Below are 21,099 nucleotides of genomic sequence, written 5' to 3'. Positions count from 1 at the left end.
CCGGGCCAGCCCCAACTGTAAGATTTTTAAATTTTTTTTCTGCAGACACTATTTGCTCATGAATCCCATCAGAGAGTGAGTTCTACAGTCTGGATTGCGTTGGAAGGTCAGGCCATCAGTGCAGCTTCAAAGGCCACTAAGAGAAGAAAGTGATCAACTGACACTGTGAATGTAATCATATGCTGACAAAGCCAGGGGTCAGACATGTAACCTCTCTTCATATGGACTCCCAGATCTAGCAAAAAAAACCCCCATATATTTTCGTGCGCTATCCAATCAGAAAAGGACATTTATATCCTGTTTAAATTGGGCATCTTATCTTCAAATTCAGCTCTAAAATTTTATGGTTAGAGGTACTGAAAATGCAAACAGTTCTTAAGTTTGTTAGTACTCAGCGGTTTGCATTCATTTTGAAATAGGAGAAGTTCAGCTTTACCTCCTGAGAAGTCTGCCTACCTGACAGAATGATAGTTTTGGCTTTAGGCTTCAAGTTGATAGAGCAATAAATAGATTTACTGTGCGCTAAGGATACTTAAGCTTTTCATCCACCCTTTTCTTCAGAACTTTCCTGAGGCTCAAATTTGAAGTTATTTATATTTTCTTCCTCTTGTTAAAACCGCAATAAATTTTTCTTATTTTCATACCGTTGAGAGGGAGTGAATAGGGGAAAAAGCTATTTTTAAGTCATGGAATTCAGGTAAAGATCATTCTTTTCCATAAAGATGGTTCCTCTACAAATTAATATACAAAAATTTACTCACCTTCCTGTAAATTCCTTCAGATAAGATAAAACATAAAATTACTCACAAATGTGAAATGTTATTTCCTATACTTCCCTATTTGATATATACAGAAATCCAGAATAATACATTTCTCCTTTATTTAAAAGGGTTTAATTGTCACGGCATATACACCTATGTTAAACAAATAGGAGAGTCTGTTAAACCACAGCTCCTTGTTCTACCTGAGAAGCCAGACCACAGGGTGGACAGGACTTTATTATTTCCCATACTGAGCCACGCTTTCAACTCTAGTGGTGAAAGTAGCATTTTTCAACTCTTTTTTGTTTCTGTCCAGTTGTCCAGTAAACGGAGCACCCATGAAAGAGAATGCCACTGCAAAAGCGGCCTTCCCATTCCTCCGTGGAGGACGCTTGATTTATTTTTATTGCGATCCCACGTGTAGTTCCTGCCATGTCACATTGTGATAAGCAAATCTAGAAGCTGAAAAAGCGGTTTACTTTATCTGTAAATCCACATAGGAGAGTAAAACCTCACGATGGCATAGAATGAGATAACTGCATTAAATATACACCCACACACACGTACACACACACTTTTCAACATAACCACACTATGAAAATTTGAAAAATAGAGAAAAGAAAAAAAACTGTAACCACACTCTATAACAAACTATTAAGAGTTTTTTGATGCTATTTCCTAATCTTTTTTTCTATGCATCTGAATTTTACATAAAACATACCACTGCCATATATATCTTTAATCAGTATCCTGCTTTTTCCACTTAACATTATGCTAGTGATCTCAAGGCCCATTTTGAGCGTCAATTCAATGATTCTGTGCTTAATATAATAAGCCAACAATCTATAAACTAATAAATTTAGATATATGAAAGTACTACGTTGCACATGCCAAAAGATGTTATTTACAAAATTCATTTATTTTTTAAAAGTAATATTCTCTCTTGATTATAAATCTGATAACGTGCTGACACTTAAAAAATTTTTTGGAAAACAGAAGAAAATTACAATTACCCATAATTTTACCACTCCACTGTAAACCCATTTTAAAGTTTAGTTTTTAAATAAAATCTGACCCTTCGTACAATTTGTCTTTATAATTTAGAGAATTATTTTGTAGAAACCCCATTTACTCTGGAAAAGGACATGGCTTTTCTTGGCCATGGTGATCTTGTTCCAAATGCAATGATCCTATTTAATAATACACCGCCCTTCAAGTGGTCTTTTGGGTTTTGAACAGCAGGCTGGGTCTGCAGCTGCTGGGAGCAGAGAACGCAGCATGTGGCCAGACAAGCAGCAAGTGTCCAAAAGAACCGAGGTTAGAGCTCGGTACCTCTCAGGCCACAGGATGAATTCTCCTGGGGACCCTTTGGACTCACCCTTCTTATATGGCCCAGGAATATATTCCAATTCCAGAGAGCTATCTGGAAAATACCCAAGAAACTGGGGGAAGTAGACGAGAGGGTGGGTCACCACAATTCTTCACCATCACAGATCAAACACGTCACAGAATGTATTCTGTGATGGAGGGTCCAGAGGTGTCTTCTTGCTACACCAAGAGCAAAGTGTCACCGTTCATACCAGTGCCAGCACATTCTTCAAGAAAAGCCATCATGATGGAATCTTCATTTACAGCAAGAGGACTTAGGGAATGAATTCTTTGTTTTTTCTTGTAAATGTGTGTTTTTGACACATTTATAAGGTTATAAATTCTCATGTTTCAAAAATCCCAAAGGTTCAAAAGGGTGAGAAGTACAAAGTCCCCCTCCCATGCCGGCCCCTGGCCACCCAATTCCCTCGCCCCCCAGAGGCAACCAATGTTGTCAGCTTTTTGTAGATCTCTGCAGAGATACAGAAGCAAAGGAAGCTATATTTGGGAATGGATCCTTCCAGTGTTGCCTGATCCATCACTGTAGGGGAGATTATCTCTGGACAAAGAGGAGCCTGGGCAGAGGGAGCAGGGCTGTCTCAGCCCTGTTATTAACCATTCCAAATCCGCAGGGAGTTAACAGATTTAGGTTTTGAAGGGAAGGCTTACCTGATATAAGGAGATAACGTCTGGTGCTAAGAAGAAGAGCTAATAAGTGAGCTGCTCTATATCTAGGTTGCATTTAAAGGGCTGGGTAACGATCCACAGCATGTTTATTTTCTCCAAGGGTGGCTGGTGCCAAGGGCACTACTATCTTCTACATGAGCAATTTTCTAAATGTATAACATTATCATATTTTTGTTTAATTTGATTAGTCTCAGTGTGTTTACTAAACCTTTTTCCTCTTAAAAGAAATACTGAAAACAATTTGAAAATCATAAGCATGATTTTTATCAGTCTCAGAGCCAAAATATTTCTCTTCTGGAACACAACTCTAATGATGTAATACAAATTAATGGAAAAATAGCAGGAGACATTTGCTTTCCCGCCAAGTTTTAAAGAATACTTCAGCAAGACATATTTATCTTAGTGACATGAATATTTCATTTTTCCTTATCTGGAAAGACATTTTAAAGAGTGTTAATCAATATAGTTTTTGGAAAACTTTTAAAGCTCACCCTTGATATCAGCTGTTACCCACCTCCCCCCCAAAAAGCCTATAATTTTCTCTTGAAATGCAGCTCATCCCTATTTGCATCTACTGATATTTACTTAAACAATGAAGATATCAATAGACTAGTTTATGGAATACAACAAGCATACTCTAAATTTCTGTAGATGGGTAAACATAGAAAAATAGCCAATAGAATTTTGAAGGTGAAAAAATACCCCATCAGATATGAAAACATACTACAAATCTATTCTAATTAAACATTATGACACAGAGTAAGGATAGATAACAGCTCATAATTAAGAATCCAGAAAGTGACCCATGTGTATATTAAAAGAAGAATTTCACCTCGAGGAGAAATAAATGGGATTGGGACAATTGACTATTGATTCAGAAGAATGCAAATTTAGTTTAGTCTCTTGAATCACACACGTAGATAAATGCCCAACGGATGAAAGATCTATGTGTAAAAAAAGAAAAGCATATATAAAAATTGAGGATGATAGTTTTATAATCTTGGCCTTCCTCCATAAGACACAAAACAATGAGGTAAAAAAGTATAATATAGACAAATTTGAACATGCAAAAATTTAAACAAAAGACCATAAAAAAGTTTAAAAGGTTAACAAAAGATTGGGGGAAAGTATTGTGACACATGTCATAAAGGGCCAATGTCCACCATACCTAAGGAGTTTTTACTAATCCATATGAAAATGACAAACAACACAAAAAAAAAATTGGTCAAAGCAAATCAAAGAATAAAAAATAAATGGTCAATAAAGATATATGTAAAGACATCCAACCTCATATAAATAAAGGAAATAGGATATTATTTTTCATTCTTAAGAATATAGGCTCCTTACCACCACCACCCCCCTGTCCCCACCAAATGCTGATGAGGGCAGGTAGACCAGGCAAGCTCATAAACTGTAGATCAGAGAATAATGTCTTTCAAAATGTAAAAAATACATACTCAGTGACCTAGCAAATCCACTTATGGGACTACTACAGAAATTCTGGCATGTGTGCACAAAGATATATTTATAAAGAAAGTCAAGGCAGCATTGTTTTAATAATGAAAAACTGAAAATGCCATAAGCACTAATAAATAGAATAATTGATCAATAACTTATGGTATATTATCTATGAAATGCCATAGTCATTCAAATGAATGAGATATATACTAACTTGGAAAGATTTTCTAGATGTTGTTTTGTGTGTGACTGAGAGGGTATACATAAAGGCATGTGTACATATATACATATATCATACACATATATATATGCATGTTTGTAAATGCATAGAAAAATGTCTAGAAGGACCTACACCGAACTTTTACCAGTGGTTACCTGTGAGAACGGGAATGAAGTTGAGGAAGGAGCGAGGGGAGTTTTCATTTTTACTCGACAGATTTTTGTACTGTTTGAGCATTTAATTAGAATATTTTATTTGTGTACATAAAAAATAGATAGATAAAAAAGAAACAACCTTACTTCTCTCTGCATCCTACTTTTTCTTTACTTGGTCATAATGTACAACAGAAGAGAAAGAATTTCTTTCAGTATAAAGGTTTATTTTTTATTTATTTATTTATTTATTTTAATAATTTTTTATTTATTTATTTTTCCCCCAAAGCCCCAGTAGATAGTTGTATGTCATAGCTGCACATCCTTCTAGTTGCTGTGTGTGGGACGCGGCCGGAGAAGCGGTGCGGCGGTGCGCGCCGGGGATCCGAACCCCGGGCCGCTAATAGCGGAGCGCGCGCACTTAACCGCTAAGCCACGGGGCCAGCCCCCTATATATATAAAGGTTTATTTTTCATAAAATGAGAACTCCCATAAAAACACATTTTTAAAATTTATTTTCTATTGTAGTTTATTCTTCATATAATGCTATCGAATGAAAATGAGGTTATCACATACTATGATTTCTAGAAAACTATCCGAATGATAATGACTGGGTTGAGCGTAGTCACTACATCTCAGGGGTCAGGACTCAACGGCACAAACACATGTCATCTTCCCAGTTGCTCCCGGGTCAGTTGCCCAGAGGGCCCAGCCAGCTCGATGTCAACATAAATATCCAGCCACCTTATTATGATCAACTCTACTGGAGAAGTATGACCTCAGGTGTCAGATATTCACATGAACTTTTCCTGACCCCAGAAGTAGAAGCGAGACAAGGAGGAGACAAATAGGTCTGGCTTGATGTGGGCATGGGACAGGTCTAAGAGTAGATTAGGATAAGATAAAGCCTTCAAATAGAGAAAAATCCTATACATTCAGGATGTCTGAAAGTCCTACATGCATTTACAAATAAACATGATATAGGAGGCAACAAAGCAAAGAAAGAAGAGATATCCCCAGGAGAAAGGGGAGTTTCTTCTGCATACCAGACATTATGATAGGAACAACAGCTACAGAGCAAGTCAGGTCCCCATGAACTTCTGGGAAGGGGTTTGCCATTAAATTATGAGGTTATACCACTGCTTCCTTTATCATGTGACCTGCTCCCCAGCATGGAACACCACCACCAACAGGAACCACTGCAGAAACAGTAGCACCATGATGTGTGGCTGCCCTACAGAGGCTGTTTCTAGCCTAAGGGATGAGTATTCGTTTTCCGGAAAGACCTGCTGTGGTCTTCTTCATGTAATCATCTGTCCTGGTATGTTTTTTAAGAATTCAATTTTTAAAGATTTGATTGGCATGTAAATTTTTAGGAACACACCTGTTATATAAAGCAAAGCACGTCAACCCACGAGAGAGAAATTAACAGAACACCTGTGAAGTGTGCGGTCAGATCACATGATCACTCAGGTCCCTTCCGGTGCTGGCAGCCTATGAAACTGAAGGGTGTTGGGAGGAAAATGGTAGTATTGTAGCGATCTTCTGTGGCATCAGTAAAAATTGGATTCCTATTCTAAGTTATGTCTTCTGAAAATTGAGTTTCTATCCTAAGTTATGTCTACTGAGAGCCCAAAGCAGACACATATGTGCCCACACTGGTTCTCACCAGCATCTGTTTTGGGCATAAAACCTCAACTGAGTCTCTTTAAGAGCAGAATAAATGATGCTTATCTCTGGCCCAGAAAATAAAACCAAGAAAGAAACCAAAACGTAGTCCTTTAGAATGATTCAGACTTCTTTGAAAGAAAAAAAAAGGACTTAATTTTAGAAATGTTCATTAGATGTTGTTACATTAAACTGTATTTTAAAAAAATGTTAATTGTGGTAAAATACACATAACATACAATTTACCATCTTGGTCATTTTAATATGCTAATTGCATTTTTTCTACCTACCTTGTAAACTGTCGACTTTCTTCATGAACTTCCATTTCCGTGCTTTTAAATTCATTTAGTTCTTTCCTTATTGCTGCCTAAATAGGAAAAAACAGATGAACAGAATTGTTACTTAGGCCACATATTTCCTCAGCATAGACAGCATCAACAAAGCAGACATCCTTTTAAGAAATGTCGGGCTGGGCCCCATGGCTGAATGGTTCAAGCTCCGCGTGCTCTGCTTCGGCGGCCCGGGTTTGCGGGTTTGGATCCCGGGTGCAGACCTACTCCACTCACCAGCCACACTGTGGCGGAGACCCACATACAAACTAGAGGAAGACTGGCACGGATGTTAGCTCAGGGCTAATCTTCCTCAAAAAAAAAAAAAAAAAAGAAATGTCTTAGAGAAAGGGATTCCTAGTTTCTCTGATAAAGGTACCATGTGGTGGTCTAGTGGTTAAGATTCGGCACTCTCATTGCCATGGCACAGGTTCGTTTCCCAGCCAGGGAATCACACCACCTGTCTGTTGGTTGTCATATTGTGACAGCTGTGTGTTGCTGTGATGCTGAAAGCTATGCTACTGGTATTTCAAATACCAGCAGGGTCACCCATGGTGGACAGGTTTCAGCGGAGCTTCTAGACTAAGACAGACTAGGAAGAAGGACCTGGCCACCCACTTCTGAAAAAAATGGCCATGAAAACCCCATCTATAGCAGTGGAGCATTGTCTGTTAGAGCACCGGAAGATGAGAGGATGGTGTAAAAAGACCAGGCAGGGTTCCACTCTGCTGTCCACAGGGTCACTGGGAGTTGGAATTGACTTGATGGCACTAATAACAAAAGGTATGATAAATGTAATATCATACTAGAGCTAAACTAAAACCAGAATAGATTCCCTTCAAGTGTCATTGACAAGGCAGAGAAGCAGGGGGCTTTCTAAACGCCTCCTGGGACCTGATCTACGGGTCACATAGGACATCTCGCACTTTAGATGACCACAAGGTCATGACCACAGGTCATGAGATTTTCTGAGAAAAAACATCATTTTCCTATGAAAGTTCTGCATTCAAGACTACCCACAACAACAGGGCTTTGACTAGCTCCTGAGAAGGCATTTGCTATTTATTCTTTAATATTGAAAGTTTAGGCAAATAGAATTAAAAATTTAAGCACAGCACTTAAAGCCACTCAAAAAAAAAATCAAATAGAATGCTATTACTATTACTATTTAAAGAACACTTAATCCACGCCATGTAAATGTTGGGGTTTGATAAGATGATTACGTCATTCAGGTTGAAAAGCTGAGATACTCATCAAAATGTTAACATGAGTTATCTGTTAACCACAGTGGGTGGATCATGGAGGGTTTTTGGTTTCAACTTTGTGCTTCTCTTTATTTCCTAATTTTTCTACAAAGAACGTTTTCCTCATGCAAATAAAAAAATACTAATAAAAACATCCCCATAACCTCTGTGAAAAATCAACTCTTCAGTTAAAACATAGAATGACATTACAAAAAAAGAAGAAAACCCTGAGGCCTCTTTGGCTTTCTCCCATCACTAACTGTCACTCTGCAACATACAAGCTTTTCCCCCACTGCCCCTTTCAATGCTATATTTAAATCCTGTTGTCACAGATTGTCTCATCTTCTCGAATATACTCCTCAGCCCCTGTAGTTTCTATGGGGAGCCTGCGGCTGGGAACTGTGGCAATAATTCTTGCTACTCATTTTTGGAAAGGATGAAGCAAGCAGAGAGATATCTGTGAGCCTGAGTCCCCTGTGATAAGACTATACAGCTTGGCTCACAATGAGACGAAGAATGAAGATATCTTGTTTACTCACTGTAAAAATTGATATCTAGAACCAGGAGCTGAAATAGTGAAGGTGCTCTATACTATGCCAATGAACATCTATCAAAAAGTCTTCCTTGAAAGGAGATAATTTAATATGGATAGTGGCAGAGAATCCTGCCTCTAAGTTCATTATGAATTTCTCCTTTAAAGGTCAGGTTTCAGTAGAGGAAGTGGAAAGTAGTACACCGCGGTCAGAAGTCACGCACTCTAGTCTTATCTTTGCCTTCTATAGCAGGGGACCCTCAGCAAGTGACTTTGCTCCAAAACCTATTTTCCCATCTGGAAAAGGAGGATGAGAATTCCTCACAATATTATGAGAACTAATTAAGAGTGTATTTGAAAGTGCTTTGTACACTGTAAGTACTCAATAAAATGTCATTATTGTGAGGGTTTTGGAAAATGAATTAAATTTTAATTTGTGATTGTAACCATTCTTTCATTGTTATTCATAGAGAGTATACTATGGGCAAGAAGATAATGTCACTGAGGAAGACTCGAAGACGAATAAGGCAAAGTCCTTATTCTCAATAGTAGGTTGGCTACTGATCTGAGTCTGGCAAAAATCAATGAAAGCATCCTTTGAGAATCAATTGGGATATGGAATCGACAAAAAAAACTACTCTACTGTTTATTTTTAATTGTAACTTGTGTGCTACACCTCCTTTATATTAGTAACATTTATAATTTATTTATGACCATACGCATACATTTTTTTTCTGAGAGACCCAGTTCAGTATTAATGGGCATATCCCACACGCCCATCTGCAATGTGACATTGCCATTCCCACATCAAGAGGTGGAGTCTCTCTCCAGCCTTGAATCTGGGTGAGTCCTGTAACTGCTTTGAACAACAGAACCCAGCAGACGTGAGGCTGTGCCAGTCTGGGATGTAGCCCGTAACTGGCCAGGCATCTTTTGCTTCCTTCTTCTTGGAAGTCAGCTGCCATGTAAAAAATGTGACTGCTCTCAGGAAACCACACTGTGAGCAACCCAAGGTACAAGCAGAGGTCCTGGAGGATGAGATGCCAAGACAGACAGATAAGAGAGGCCAAGGGGCAATAAGGCACAGATGTGTTAGTGAAGAAGCCATCTTGGAAGTGGCAAGCAAAATAAGATGGTTGTTTTAAGTCACTAAGTTTTGGGGTGGTTTGTTACAAAGTAGTTGATAACCCAAATGCTATTCCAAGACTTTCCTCATACAGATGATAAAATGGAGGCCAAGAGAGGTTGAGTGGCTTGCTAGATATCAAACTGGCATTAAGGGACAAAGATGGGGCTCATATGTAGGCCTTCTTATTTCAAGTCCCACACTCCTTCCAACAAAATGAGCTTCAGAGCCTAAGTCATCCAGATAATTGCCTGGATGGGCTCCATGTTGTGTGGGCTGGTTTGTAATTAGACATGATGAGTCAGTTATAGGCAATGAATGTGATGTGAAATTATAGGGACTGGTGGTTTGAAATATCTATCAGCAAGATGTGACTACAGGCAATTAAGAAATGCAGTACTCATTTAAAAAATTTACTGAAGAATGACCACAGTTTTATTCCAAGAGTTACTTCCTCTTACTATTTAAAGAGAAGGTTTCCTGAGAGGGTTATGAGGGGGGAAAAAGTAATTAAAGACTCTTTATGTTAGGGAAAGACATGTGCAATAATCTTAACTCCCTTCTATGCAAATAAGATCAGAGTTTAGGCCTAATAACTCTTCACATAAGTGTAAATGGGACTGAGTTTGTTGAAAGGTATGGGATAGAAAGAGGCAGGCTGATGTAAAGGGATTTGGAGCCCAAATGGTGCCGAGTTGGATCAACAATGGGAAGTCACTGAGCTGAAACTAGGTATTCCTAAGATTGAAAAAAAACAAGCCCCCAGGAGATAGCACTGAGACCAAGTATGTAGTACAATCATGTGTTGCATAAGGATGGGGATATGTTCTAAGAAATGCATCATTAGGTAATTTCATTGTGTGAACATCATAGAACGTACTTACACAAACCTAGCCTACTACACACCTAGGCTATATGGTACTAATCTTATGGGACCACCATCGTATATGCAGTCCATCATTGACGGAAACGTCATTATGAATTTTGGTCAAAATAACCAAAAATGACTGAAACTAAGTTTAAAATTGACTAGTGATGAATGGTGATGGAAGGTCTGTTAATCTCTCCCAGTCAGCTCAGGCGTCAGCTTGGCCAGAAGCAACAGGTGATCTGCTGAAAATATGGACCCCGTTGCCTTCCCAAGATTAACTAGAACTCCCATCATTTTGATGTCTTTTGCTTATTTCTTTGATAAAAATCTGCTATGGAGCATGGAGGAGATTTCTTGACTACTCATCAAGCTCAATGCCTTGGGTAGGTAAGTATGCTCTCCTATGCTGCCAGGGCAGCGATGGACAGGGCAAAGGATATCTCAGCCTTTCCTAGGACCTGTTTACACAGCGCATTCCTGAAAGGATAGTATGTTCAATTCATCTTTACATCCCCAGTATCTAGGACAATACTTAATATATTGTAAGAGTTTTAATAAATGATTACCGAGTAACTTGTTAAACAAATCCATGTATCTGAAAAATTTCGGATTCTTTTTCACTGGATAATTTTAAACTAGATTGTAAATTGAGGCTTCAATGAATGGTGAAAATGTCACCAGTGGGGAACAAAGCTTAGATTATCAAGCCTGACCGTGAATGTAATACTGGTAAGAGCTGTCACTTATTGATGAGCTGGAACTCTATAGATATTCTACCTAATTCTCAAGGCGGATAAAATTGGCTCTACTTGACAAGTGAGGAAACCCAAGTTAAATGACATGGCCAAGGTGAAACATTGACCAAGTGGCCAGGTCAGAAATCAAACCCATAAGTGCCCAGCTCTTCCCAGCCTGCCTCCCCTGTCTGCCATGGAGCTTCCATAGCCCACCCCAGGGACATGGCAACTGCCACGTGAGCCTTGGTCTTCAAGTCAACTTGGGGGCCTTCTCTGTCTCTACTGCTCATCTTATAGCTCATTTATCCACTTTGGCACAGATATAGATATAGGCTATCCATAGCTGACTGCAGGCCTATCTGTTTCTAGAGCTCTACCCAAGCACATATACCGTAAAATTGAAAATTTTATTTTAGAGGTGGATTAAGCTCAATCAAGTTCGCAATTAATAAGGCATTTCTCCCACCACTTCTCTTTCCCAATTTGGGCAGCTTAATGAGACTACCAGATTAGTGAATTTCCCTACTACTCCCAGCACGGTGTTTTCACAGAACGGGCATCGACTGGTTATTGACCGATTGGCTACTGATCCCTTTTCATTTTTTTTTTTTTTTTGTGAGGAAGATCAGCCCGGAGCTAACATCCATGCCAATCCTCCTCTTTTTCCCTGGGCTAACATCTGTTGCCAATCCTCCCCTTTTCGCTGAGGAAGACTGGCCCTGGGCTAGCATCGGTGCCTATCTTCCTGCTAACATCTGTGCCCATCTTCCTCCACTTTATATGAGACGCCGCCACAGCATGGCCTGACAAGTGGTGCATCAGTGCGCACCCGGGATCCCAACCAGGGCCGCCAGCAGCAGAGTGAGCGCACTTAACCACTACGCCATGGGGCCGGCCCCCTGATCCCTTTTCTTTATACTTGAAGTTCAAAGATTTTTTAAAATGCAAAGCTGTATCTTAGTGGGTCTAAGAGAATGGTAGTAAGAAAAGAGAGAGAAGGGATGGCTCCTTTAGGCTGGCAAGAAGTTCAGTGTTTGTTTTGAGAGCAGAGGTGGAAATATTTACTTTCATATATTTTTTTTTCTTTGTCAGATATAACAAAAGAGTTGTGGTTTTCAGCCACTAAGTTTTGGGATAGTTCATTGCACAGAAATGGTGACTGGAACAGAGTCAACTAGGAATCACTAAATGAGAGGCGAGTGACTAAAAGCCCATAACTAAAAGGAGAGGAGAATGGAAGAAAACTTGTACAAAGGTATATACCATTTCTTGCAAAACAACGCTCCAGGTGCCTTGACTAGCCCTTCTATCGAAAAACAACTAAAATGCTGAACATAACATTTATTTATTTATTTTTTTTGTGTGTGAGGAAGATCAGCCCTGAGCTAACATCCATGCCAATCCTCCTCTTTTTGCTGAGGAAGACCAGCTCTGAGCTAACATCTATCGCCAATCTTTTTCTCCCCAAAGCCCCAGTAGATAGTTGTATGTCATAGTTGCACATGCTGTATGTGGGACGCCGTCTCAGCGTGGCCGGGGAAGCGGTGTGTCGGTGCGCGCCCGGGATCCGAACCCGGGCTGCCAGTGGTGCAGCGCGCGCGCTTAACCGCTAAGCCACGGGGCCGGCCCCTGAACATAACATTTAAAAATTATCTTCAATGTACCGATTAGCTGGTAAGAGAGTAGAAAATACTTTTTAAGATGAAGGCTGGGGAAATGAGGTAAGCACGGCACTGAAACTGGCTTTGACCTTGAGGGCATTTGCTATGTTAAATCTGGTGACTTCGAGCAGTCATTTTCATAGCCTGGTGAGATGCTGAAGACCAGAGATGAAACCCGCCCAAGGTGGCAAGTCTGATAAATGATCCTCCTGCCATAAAGTGGGGCCCATGTGGCATTCCCTCCATGTGAGGGTGAACTAGAATTTCTGACTCCCAGAGAGCAGCTAGTGAAATTTCATGTTGGTGCTTAGTGGGTGAGGCAGGGAGGACGAAATCATAGACTACAGCTTGTAAACCTAAAATCTGGAAACTAACTAATCCTCAACAATTGAATGAATAATTACTTTGTGACTTATACATACAACAAAACACTATATTTCCGTGCAAGAGAATGAACTATCACCAATGCACCAACCCAGGTTCTCTGGTGTTGACTGAATGATGCCAATACCCAGAAGAATGTTGTATGATTCCAATCACGTAGACTCCCAAACCGGCAAAACCAAGAAATATGTATGCATTGTTTAGGGATTTATACAAAGGTGGTTAAACTACTAAAAAAAAAAAAAAAATAGAAAGAAAGGGAATGATTAACACAAAAGTCAGGGTGGTGGCTGTTCCTTTACAGATGGAAGGGGAGTGCAATTGAAGAGGAGCACGCAGAGGCCTGTTCAGGTCCTAGGAATGCCTTAGTAAAGTTCTTAACCTGGGAGGTAGGGATTAATTAAACAGCTGTCTTCTTTTTATTATTTACATGGTACATTTGTTTCACACATTCTTTGCCATATGTGATATAATTCACAACTAAAAAAATAAAAGAAAACAAATGCCAGAAGAATGTATAAGACAAGACCCCAGACAGGGTTAGTGTTGAGAAAGAAATGTTACCCATTGTTAACACTCATCGTAGAGACTGCATCTGACCTAAAGCCTTGTGTTTCTTTGCGGGGTGTCAGATACCACGTGGGATCATAAGAAAGTCTATTGCTGCTGAACAGTGAAGAGAAAGTGCAGGAAGGAATGGCAATAAAGCAGTGGAAACCACTCACAATTAAGTTTGAGGTAGGAAAGGGAAAAGCAGAGGGCTGCTGGTCGAGGGTTGTGATTAAGACAAAATACACTCAAGGCTCTTAGCTGTGTTTCACTCAGCCCGAGAGAGGGCTCCCAGAGGGAGACATGTTTTCACACCCCATGACTAGCTGCTGGAGACCTGGGTGGGCAGAGGGGAGCGGTGGGTGCAGGCGGCTTCTGCAGTCCACACATGCTTAATGAGATGACTTTGAGGCTGGGAGGGCTTGCCTCAAAATCCTCCCCCTCCACACTCACTCTCCATACACTCGGTCACTCATTGCATTTGTGTACATGACTATGTCCTCTGACCAGACCACAGGGCCCTCAAGGTAGGCACTCCTCCTCTTCGTAACCCAGGGAATGGCAAGGGGCTGGACTTTACACGGGGAGCTGCAGGCATGAGGCAAGAAACCACAGTAAGTAGTTTCCAGGCAATTCTTGGTGACCCATAAACTTGACATTTCCTTCAGGAAACATGGCATCAATTGACAGGGAGCTTGATACAGGACCTGAGTATCAGAGTCTTCTTTATGGCTGCCCTCAATCTGGGTGATTTTACCTGCCTGGGGAAGCCTCCTCCTTTTGGGCACATTCCTCAGCCCGTGCTGTCCGTCTCATCCTCACGGGTCTCCTCCTCACCTTTTCTGTATCAGCATTGACCAGCTGCTCCATTAATCACGCCCTACTCTGTCAGTTACTGCCTTTTTCTCCTATACAGTCAACCTTTCCCTTTCTTTTGGCTCCTTCCTCATGGCATAAAAGATTGCTCAGGTATTTCCCATATATTTAAAAAAAATCACTCCCTTGATACTCTTACTTTCCAAATCTACTCACCTAAGCCTGCAACCTCCACAATCATCACCCCGCAAGTGGCTACCTCATCGTACCTCTTCTCCTTCACAGCCAACACTCTTGGGGTTGTGTTTTATTCTCATTGCCTGCACCACAGTCAGGCTTCCACCCATCTGTCCACTAAAATGCCCCCTCTTGCCACGTTGCTGACCACCATGACCTGACACTCTTTCCTAGGCTTCCGGGCTATATCTTCTCCTCTTTCCCCACATCGTTCCTTCTCCGTGTTCTTCTGCTGCCTCTTCATAAACGTTGGTCCCGTGGGTGCTATTCTCAGCCTCCTTCTATTCTTATTTGGAACATTCTTCCTTTGTGATCTCTTACTCCTTCCTAGTTTTCATTTCTCCTTATGAGCTAATGACTTCTGAATCTATATCTCCAATACATGCTTGACGCATAGTGGGTACTTGACAGAATGAAAGCTCCTATTAAAAAGCATCATCACAGAGTGTAATTAAATATCTAGTTTTAGCATTAAGACTGAGTATGGCGAGAGTTTATTCAATACCAAATTTTGCTTACAGACAAAAGTTAGAAATCATTATTCAGGATATTAAGCAAATCCTAAAGTGAAGAATTTAAAAACAAATGGTTGGCAGAGTTTTTTGGCTATGGAATCACAGTACTCATAAAATCATAAGTCTTTCTCCACGATGGAATCCTTTACATATTTCAGTTTTTCTGAACTGTAAGCCATAGTACAGATTAGGGGTTGGTAAACCATGGCCCGCAGGCCAAATCTGGCCCACCATCTGTTTTTGTAAATAAAGTTTTATTGGAACATACATACATCCACTAACTTACCTATTGTCTATGGCTGCTTTCTTGCTATAATAGCAGAGCTGAGCCATTGCAACAAAGACTGGATGGCCCCCCAAGCCTAAAATATTTACTCTCTGGCCGTTTATAGAAAAAGTGTGCCAGCCTTGACATAGATCAGTATCTTTTCCACTGTTAACATAACCCTTTAAAACGATAATTTGTATAAGTTATATTTTCTAAGACTAAGGATTAGTCACGGCTGTGGGAAAGGCTGCCCCATCCCGGTTTGAAAGCAGGCAAGTTCCACGGTAACTAAGAACTAGTTTTTTCTGAGACTTAGTTGAAAGAACTACATTGATGTTACTAAGTATATCACCTAAGCGGCTTAAATAATCAAAGGCAGAAAATTGTTAGGATATTTGGTAATATCTAGCCTTCTAGGATGATTAACCGGGGGTAAGGGGGCTTTGGACCTTTTAGAAAAGCAATAAAATCATAAATAAATAAAATCATGGCTAAAGCCACTGAGGTTCTTGCCTTGTCTGCAGGTGTCAACCTGGCCCAGGGCTTGTCTGCCCGGCGATCATAGTCAGGAGAATCGGTGACTTCAACATACTCATTAAACCGCAGGATCCTTCGAGCTTGTAGCTCGGCCACTGTGGGTCTCAGGCTGAGCTGCAGGAGGACAGGGAAAAAAGGACGAGTTCGGTAAACCATTTATAGCCTCACGGTGGCGAGTTTTCTATAAAGAACTTCAAAGTTATGGTTAAATAAGGTCACTTTCAGATATCCAACAAAAAAAAAAGACAGCAGCATCTTGGGAATTTCTAATGAGAACTAGAAAGCAGTGTGCCCTAATTTTTGAGACTATAAAAATCATCACTGTCAGAGAGGTCACAGTCGTCAGCAGCCATCTGCCTTATGCTACTTTCCCCAACTTGCCCGGCACTGTGATAAAGGCACCTGTCATCCCTGCCACAGGGAACATGGAGCGACACAGACACATCAGTAACCCAGCTACAGGATGGCTGGTTTGAGGGCTGGATTATCAAGACAAAAGCCCTGCAGGTTTTAGAAATGAGAATAAAAATCTCTGTTCCTATTCTAGTAACCTTATCTATTCAGAAATGCACGAAGTTACGACCAAGAAATGGTGCAGTGAAGGGTGTGCCTGTGGCAGTGTTCTGTGACAGACTAGGGACCCAGGCTCTGATCTGACATTTACCCTCGGCCAGAAGAGCAGATGTGCAGGAACGAGGGTGGGTGTGAGGGGGTCACCGGAGAGCTGACTTCAGTGGGGCCATGACTGCTTAAACCAGCTGCAGCCCTTAAGACACTTCTAATAACTTGGATTCCAAATTGTGGTCTGTGTCAAATTCAAATTTATAGTTATATTTAATCTATCCAGTCCTGTGTGGATTTGCTTTCCTCTCTTGGTCCTTTCTCAAGCCCAAGAATAAGAAAGAAATGGTTCTGACAGACTAAAGAAACCTGGCACCCAGGCTGACATTATCTGCTCTCTGCTATTGAGGTTCATGCTTTCGTGGTCTTTCTCAGTTGGACAGGTAGACTCGGGCCCGTTTTACCCACGAGGTCCATTTTCAGTACGTTTCTCTCTTACATGTCATCCATATATGGCCGGACTATCCATTGTCTAAGTGGTCCTCTTTGGAGGTCTTCTTTATTTGCATAGGCTCAATTTTTGGAAAAATTAAGCACTATCATAAAAAAAAGTTAATGTTCTTTGTGGTCAAGAACATCTCCTTAGGGTCTTGGTTTCCTCTTGAGTAAAACCTGAGGCTGAACTAAGTCAATGCTCTAATATTCAGGGCATTCAAGGACTCTTAGAAGGTCTGGGTCTACATCCTGAGCCCACTTGAGCTGGGATATGGTAACTGCAGCTCTTTCTATCTTCCTCATGCCCTGGTAGACAATGGAAAAGGAAGGAATAATCTAAGTGGTTCTGTTATACTCTCACTTGCTGTCCAATCTGTATTGCTAGCTCCCTACTGCCTCTCCAGGGTGGATGGGTTAAGAAGGTAGAGAAACCCTTGCCTCTGGAGACTGCCCAAAAGGCAAGGGACCAGTGGCCACACAGGTCAGAAAGTGTCCATCCAGTCTTGCCCTTCAGGACTGTGCCAGTCATGGGGTAGCTATGAGTGCTACGGGCTGTCCTGCACCTACGGCAGGGAGCTCTGTATGGTGGAGGCAACTGGGGGCAAAGCAGGTAGGCGCTGGCTCTGTTGCCTCCTGGAAGGGCCCAAGTGGACTGAGAAAAGACCATATGCATGGCAGGGGTGAGCCTGGAGCAATGAGGAAGCACTGTTACTTATCTGTAGCTGGTAACTTAACAGCCACTAAATGCCGTAAGAGCCATCTCTAGAAATTCAGTTTACAGAGTCTTTTTCAGCTTGATCATGATTTGACATTTAGGGTCTTTGAGAAAAAAAAGGGATGAATTAAGGATCTTCTTCCCTAAAAACAAAAACTCTCAAAGTACTGTCTATAACTTTTCCATGGGAAGAGCGTTTCTTCTACCTGCCTTAGAATGCTTTTGCTGCAGACTCCCCAGCCAGCCCAGATAAATGTGGGTCAGGTCACAGACTTCACCGCCTTATCAGCACTATTCATCCTGCCTTTCCAGGTGTGAAAGGTACAGCTGAAGAATTACTGAACAAGGATTTATAGTGAAATATAAACTCTGATAGTGCTTAATTTTTCCAAAGACTATTATTATTTTAATACTTACAGAAAAAAGCGATGGCCCTGGTATCAGATTTATATTTTCATAAATGGGTGGAAACAATTCTCTGAGTTTTGAAGGTAAGCCATTTGTCAGTTTTGGGGAACAATGCAGCAGGTAGGCTGGCTGATCGAGTTCATTTAATAAATTACCCAGCTCAGATCTGGAATAGTGGCAAATTTTCCATCGTAACAAAATATTTGCTTAATATTTCCAAGACTACACGGAAAGTGTGAGCACTTTTTTAAAACTATACGTTGAAATGGGTTATCTCTGAATGGAAGACTTTTGTGTGATTTTGTTTTCTTTTTTGCATTTAAAAAATTTTCACACAGGTATGTTATTTTTATAATCAATAAATGCGATTTAACATTTTTGACTGTTGACCTTTCGAAATTAACACATCACGGTATTACAAATGTAAAACAATTCACATTGAATGCACTACGTTGATTTTAACGTCCATGATCAGTTAGTAGGCTAACAGGAACAAATATTCCTAAATATCAGATTTATATGTTGAGAGCTGATTTGCATTTCAAAAATGAAATAGATCTCAAAACACACGTGCTCATTAACAGTCACAGTTTCCTCACCTTTCTGCTGAGTCTGCGTTTAAGTTCCATTTTTGCTTCTTGCTCTTCCTCTTCATTTTTTTCTGTTTATTAAGGGGAGGGGAAGGCATGAAGACTTAGTTACTATAAATGATTTTATAATGAGAAAAGTAGATTAGGTCACAATTATTTGACTCTAACAGATATTGATCAAACACGCCATTAACACTTCTAAAAAGCTGTGAAAAGATTTTGCAGAAAGACCAATCACTAATTTACATACATATATATTTTTCCCTATAGGACTGGTTTATTTACTATTTGTAAACCTTTTTGCTTCCTGCCTTCTTGTTCCATTCTAAAAAAAAACCACAAGAGTTCCCAAACTTTGGTGAAGGCCTTTCAATGTTGATCATCTCATGGGCTTATAAGCACAATTTATCAGAATTCAGATAAAAATTTACTTTTGGATCTGGCCTTCACGTGAAAATCTAAGACACATCAAAAGAACGAATTAGAACCATCTGATGAATATCCGAATTGCTAATTTCCATTCAAATCCAACCAAAAGACTTGATTTATTTGCTTTGTTTTCCATAGAAGCAGAATGTAATCATTTCTTCAGACTTTGCTTTCACACCAGAATGTTCTGAATATGGTTACGGTGTACTGTTGATAGAGATGATTTATTTTCTTGGGACTTGGACTTTCCAAAGGCTTCTCTTTCTCTAGTGTTTCACCAAGTAGTACAATTTTATGGCCAACTTAAACGAATGCTGTTCAAGACATGGGATTAAGGGGAAAATGTCTAGAATTTTAAAAGAAATAAACACCCTTCAGGTTTTAATAGTTGCTTATTTGATGAACTTCTCTCTGTTGCTTCCTGTAGCTCCTCATTTGTTTGATAAGTGAGCACAGATTTTACTCCTTGGGTACCAATGCTTACGAAAGATTATCTTTTAGAAAGTGCTGATATGAACTCTATTGAAGGAAAATCACGCCGTATAAAGGCTCAACCAAAAGGTTGAAAAAGAAAAGTCTCCTCTGTGAAAAGATAATTATATTTATTTTTAAAATTCAAATAGACTTCTTACCACTAAGATTATTTTTATCATGAATAAAATATCAGCATTCAATATTTGCAACATCTGTATTTGTTAGCTGAACATGCTAAATCTCTATTAATTTTCCCTATCTGGACAAGGAAAAGTTTCTACATTCTTCTGAAATACTAATTTTAATTCACAAGAAAGAGGACGATCAGTCTTGTTATTTACACAAAGAGTGAACATAGACTGAAATCATCCTGCAAGACAAGAAACGACTAGTCAGGATGCTTTCTGTAAGTGCCTATGTGTGTCAAACAAATTTGGTTATAACTCAGCTCTCTTCCTATGAAAATGTTACAGGTTTTTCTAATTGCTTCGAAAAATTATATCCTTTGATATCTTAAAACACATCTTTGGGGTCCCATAATTATCTTATATAAGTCAGATAAGGCATGTGGATTGTAAATTACACATAATATACAAACGCCAAACCTGTGACTCATGGGATTCAAACTAGGGCTTCCCAAGGTCAGGCCTTTGATGATATGATTAATAAAAAGAAAAATATAATCCTTAAAACATTTCAGTCAATTCTTCCTGTATAGTGATTTGCTACATTTTTAAATCTCCTTTTTATTTATTTTATTATTATTATTATTATTTTTGTGAGGAAGATTGGCCCTGAGCTAACATCTGCCAATCCTTCTCTTTTTGCTGAGGAAGACTGGCCCTGGGCTAACATCCATGCCCATCTTCCTCCACTTTATATGGGACTCCGCCACAGCATGTCTTGACAAGCAGTGCGTCGGTGCACACCCGGGATCCCAACTGGCGAACCCTGGGCTGCCACAGCGGAGCGCGTGCACTTAACTGCTTGTGCCACCGGGCCGGCCCCTAAAGGTCCTTTTTAAAGACAAACAGTTGGATATCTAATATGACTCAAAGCTAACGAATACTCCAATTTTCATGAAATACACAAAATGTCATTTCCTTGAGGGGAATATTAGATAATTTTGCCTTACTAAGCATATTGTACATCTAGATGACTGCCAGTAATGTTTAAAAAAGGAAGAGCCAATTGCAGTAGATACAAAACCAGGATTCTGCGGAATTGTTTTTTAACACCAGGAACTGACTTCCTTACATTTCCCATATTTGACATCACGTTTCTAAAGAAGTTTGAGGAAGAGGGTA

The 21,099-nt window shown here is 40.0% G+C and overlaps 1 protein-coding gene across 4 annotated transcripts in view; it reads right to left on the bottom strand.

Moving 5' to 3' along the window:
- Positions 1–21,099, bottom strand: part of PHACTR2 (phosphatase and actin regulator 2) — a 251,149-nt gene that overhangs the window by 5,956 nt on the left and 224,094 nt on the right. Inside the window, exons 10-13 of one of the 4 annotated variants that reach the window (XM_058534205.1) lie at positions 18,899–18,960; positions 16,097–16,234; positions 6,605–6,681; positions 3,324–3,760 (exon numbers count right to left, since the gene is read on the bottom strand). In XM_058534205.1, coding sequence (XP_058390188.1) covers positions 3,712–3,760; positions 6,605–6,681; positions 16,097–16,234; positions 18,899–18,960 — 326 coding nt within the window. In that variant the 3' untranslated portion in view covers positions 3,324–3,711. Of the gene's footprint in view, positions 1–3,323; positions 3,761–6,604; positions 6,682–16,096; positions 16,235–18,898; positions 18,961–21,099 lie in introns of those variants that run through there. The other 3 variants (XM_058534207.1, XM_058534208.1, XM_058534206.1) reach the window with 3 other exon arrangements.

Source organism: Diceros bicornis, chromosome 39 (assembly GCF_020826845.1).
Source record: "Diceros bicornis minor isolate mBicDic1 chromosome 39, mDicBic1.mat.cur, whole genome shotgun sequence".
Taxonomy (NCBI): Eukaryota; Metazoa; Chordata; class Mammalia; order Perissodactyla; family Rhinocerotidae; genus Diceros; species Diceros bicornis.
The sequence above is the reverse complement of the archived record's forward strand: the minus strand, read 5'-3'. Positions and strand labels throughout refer to the sequence as shown.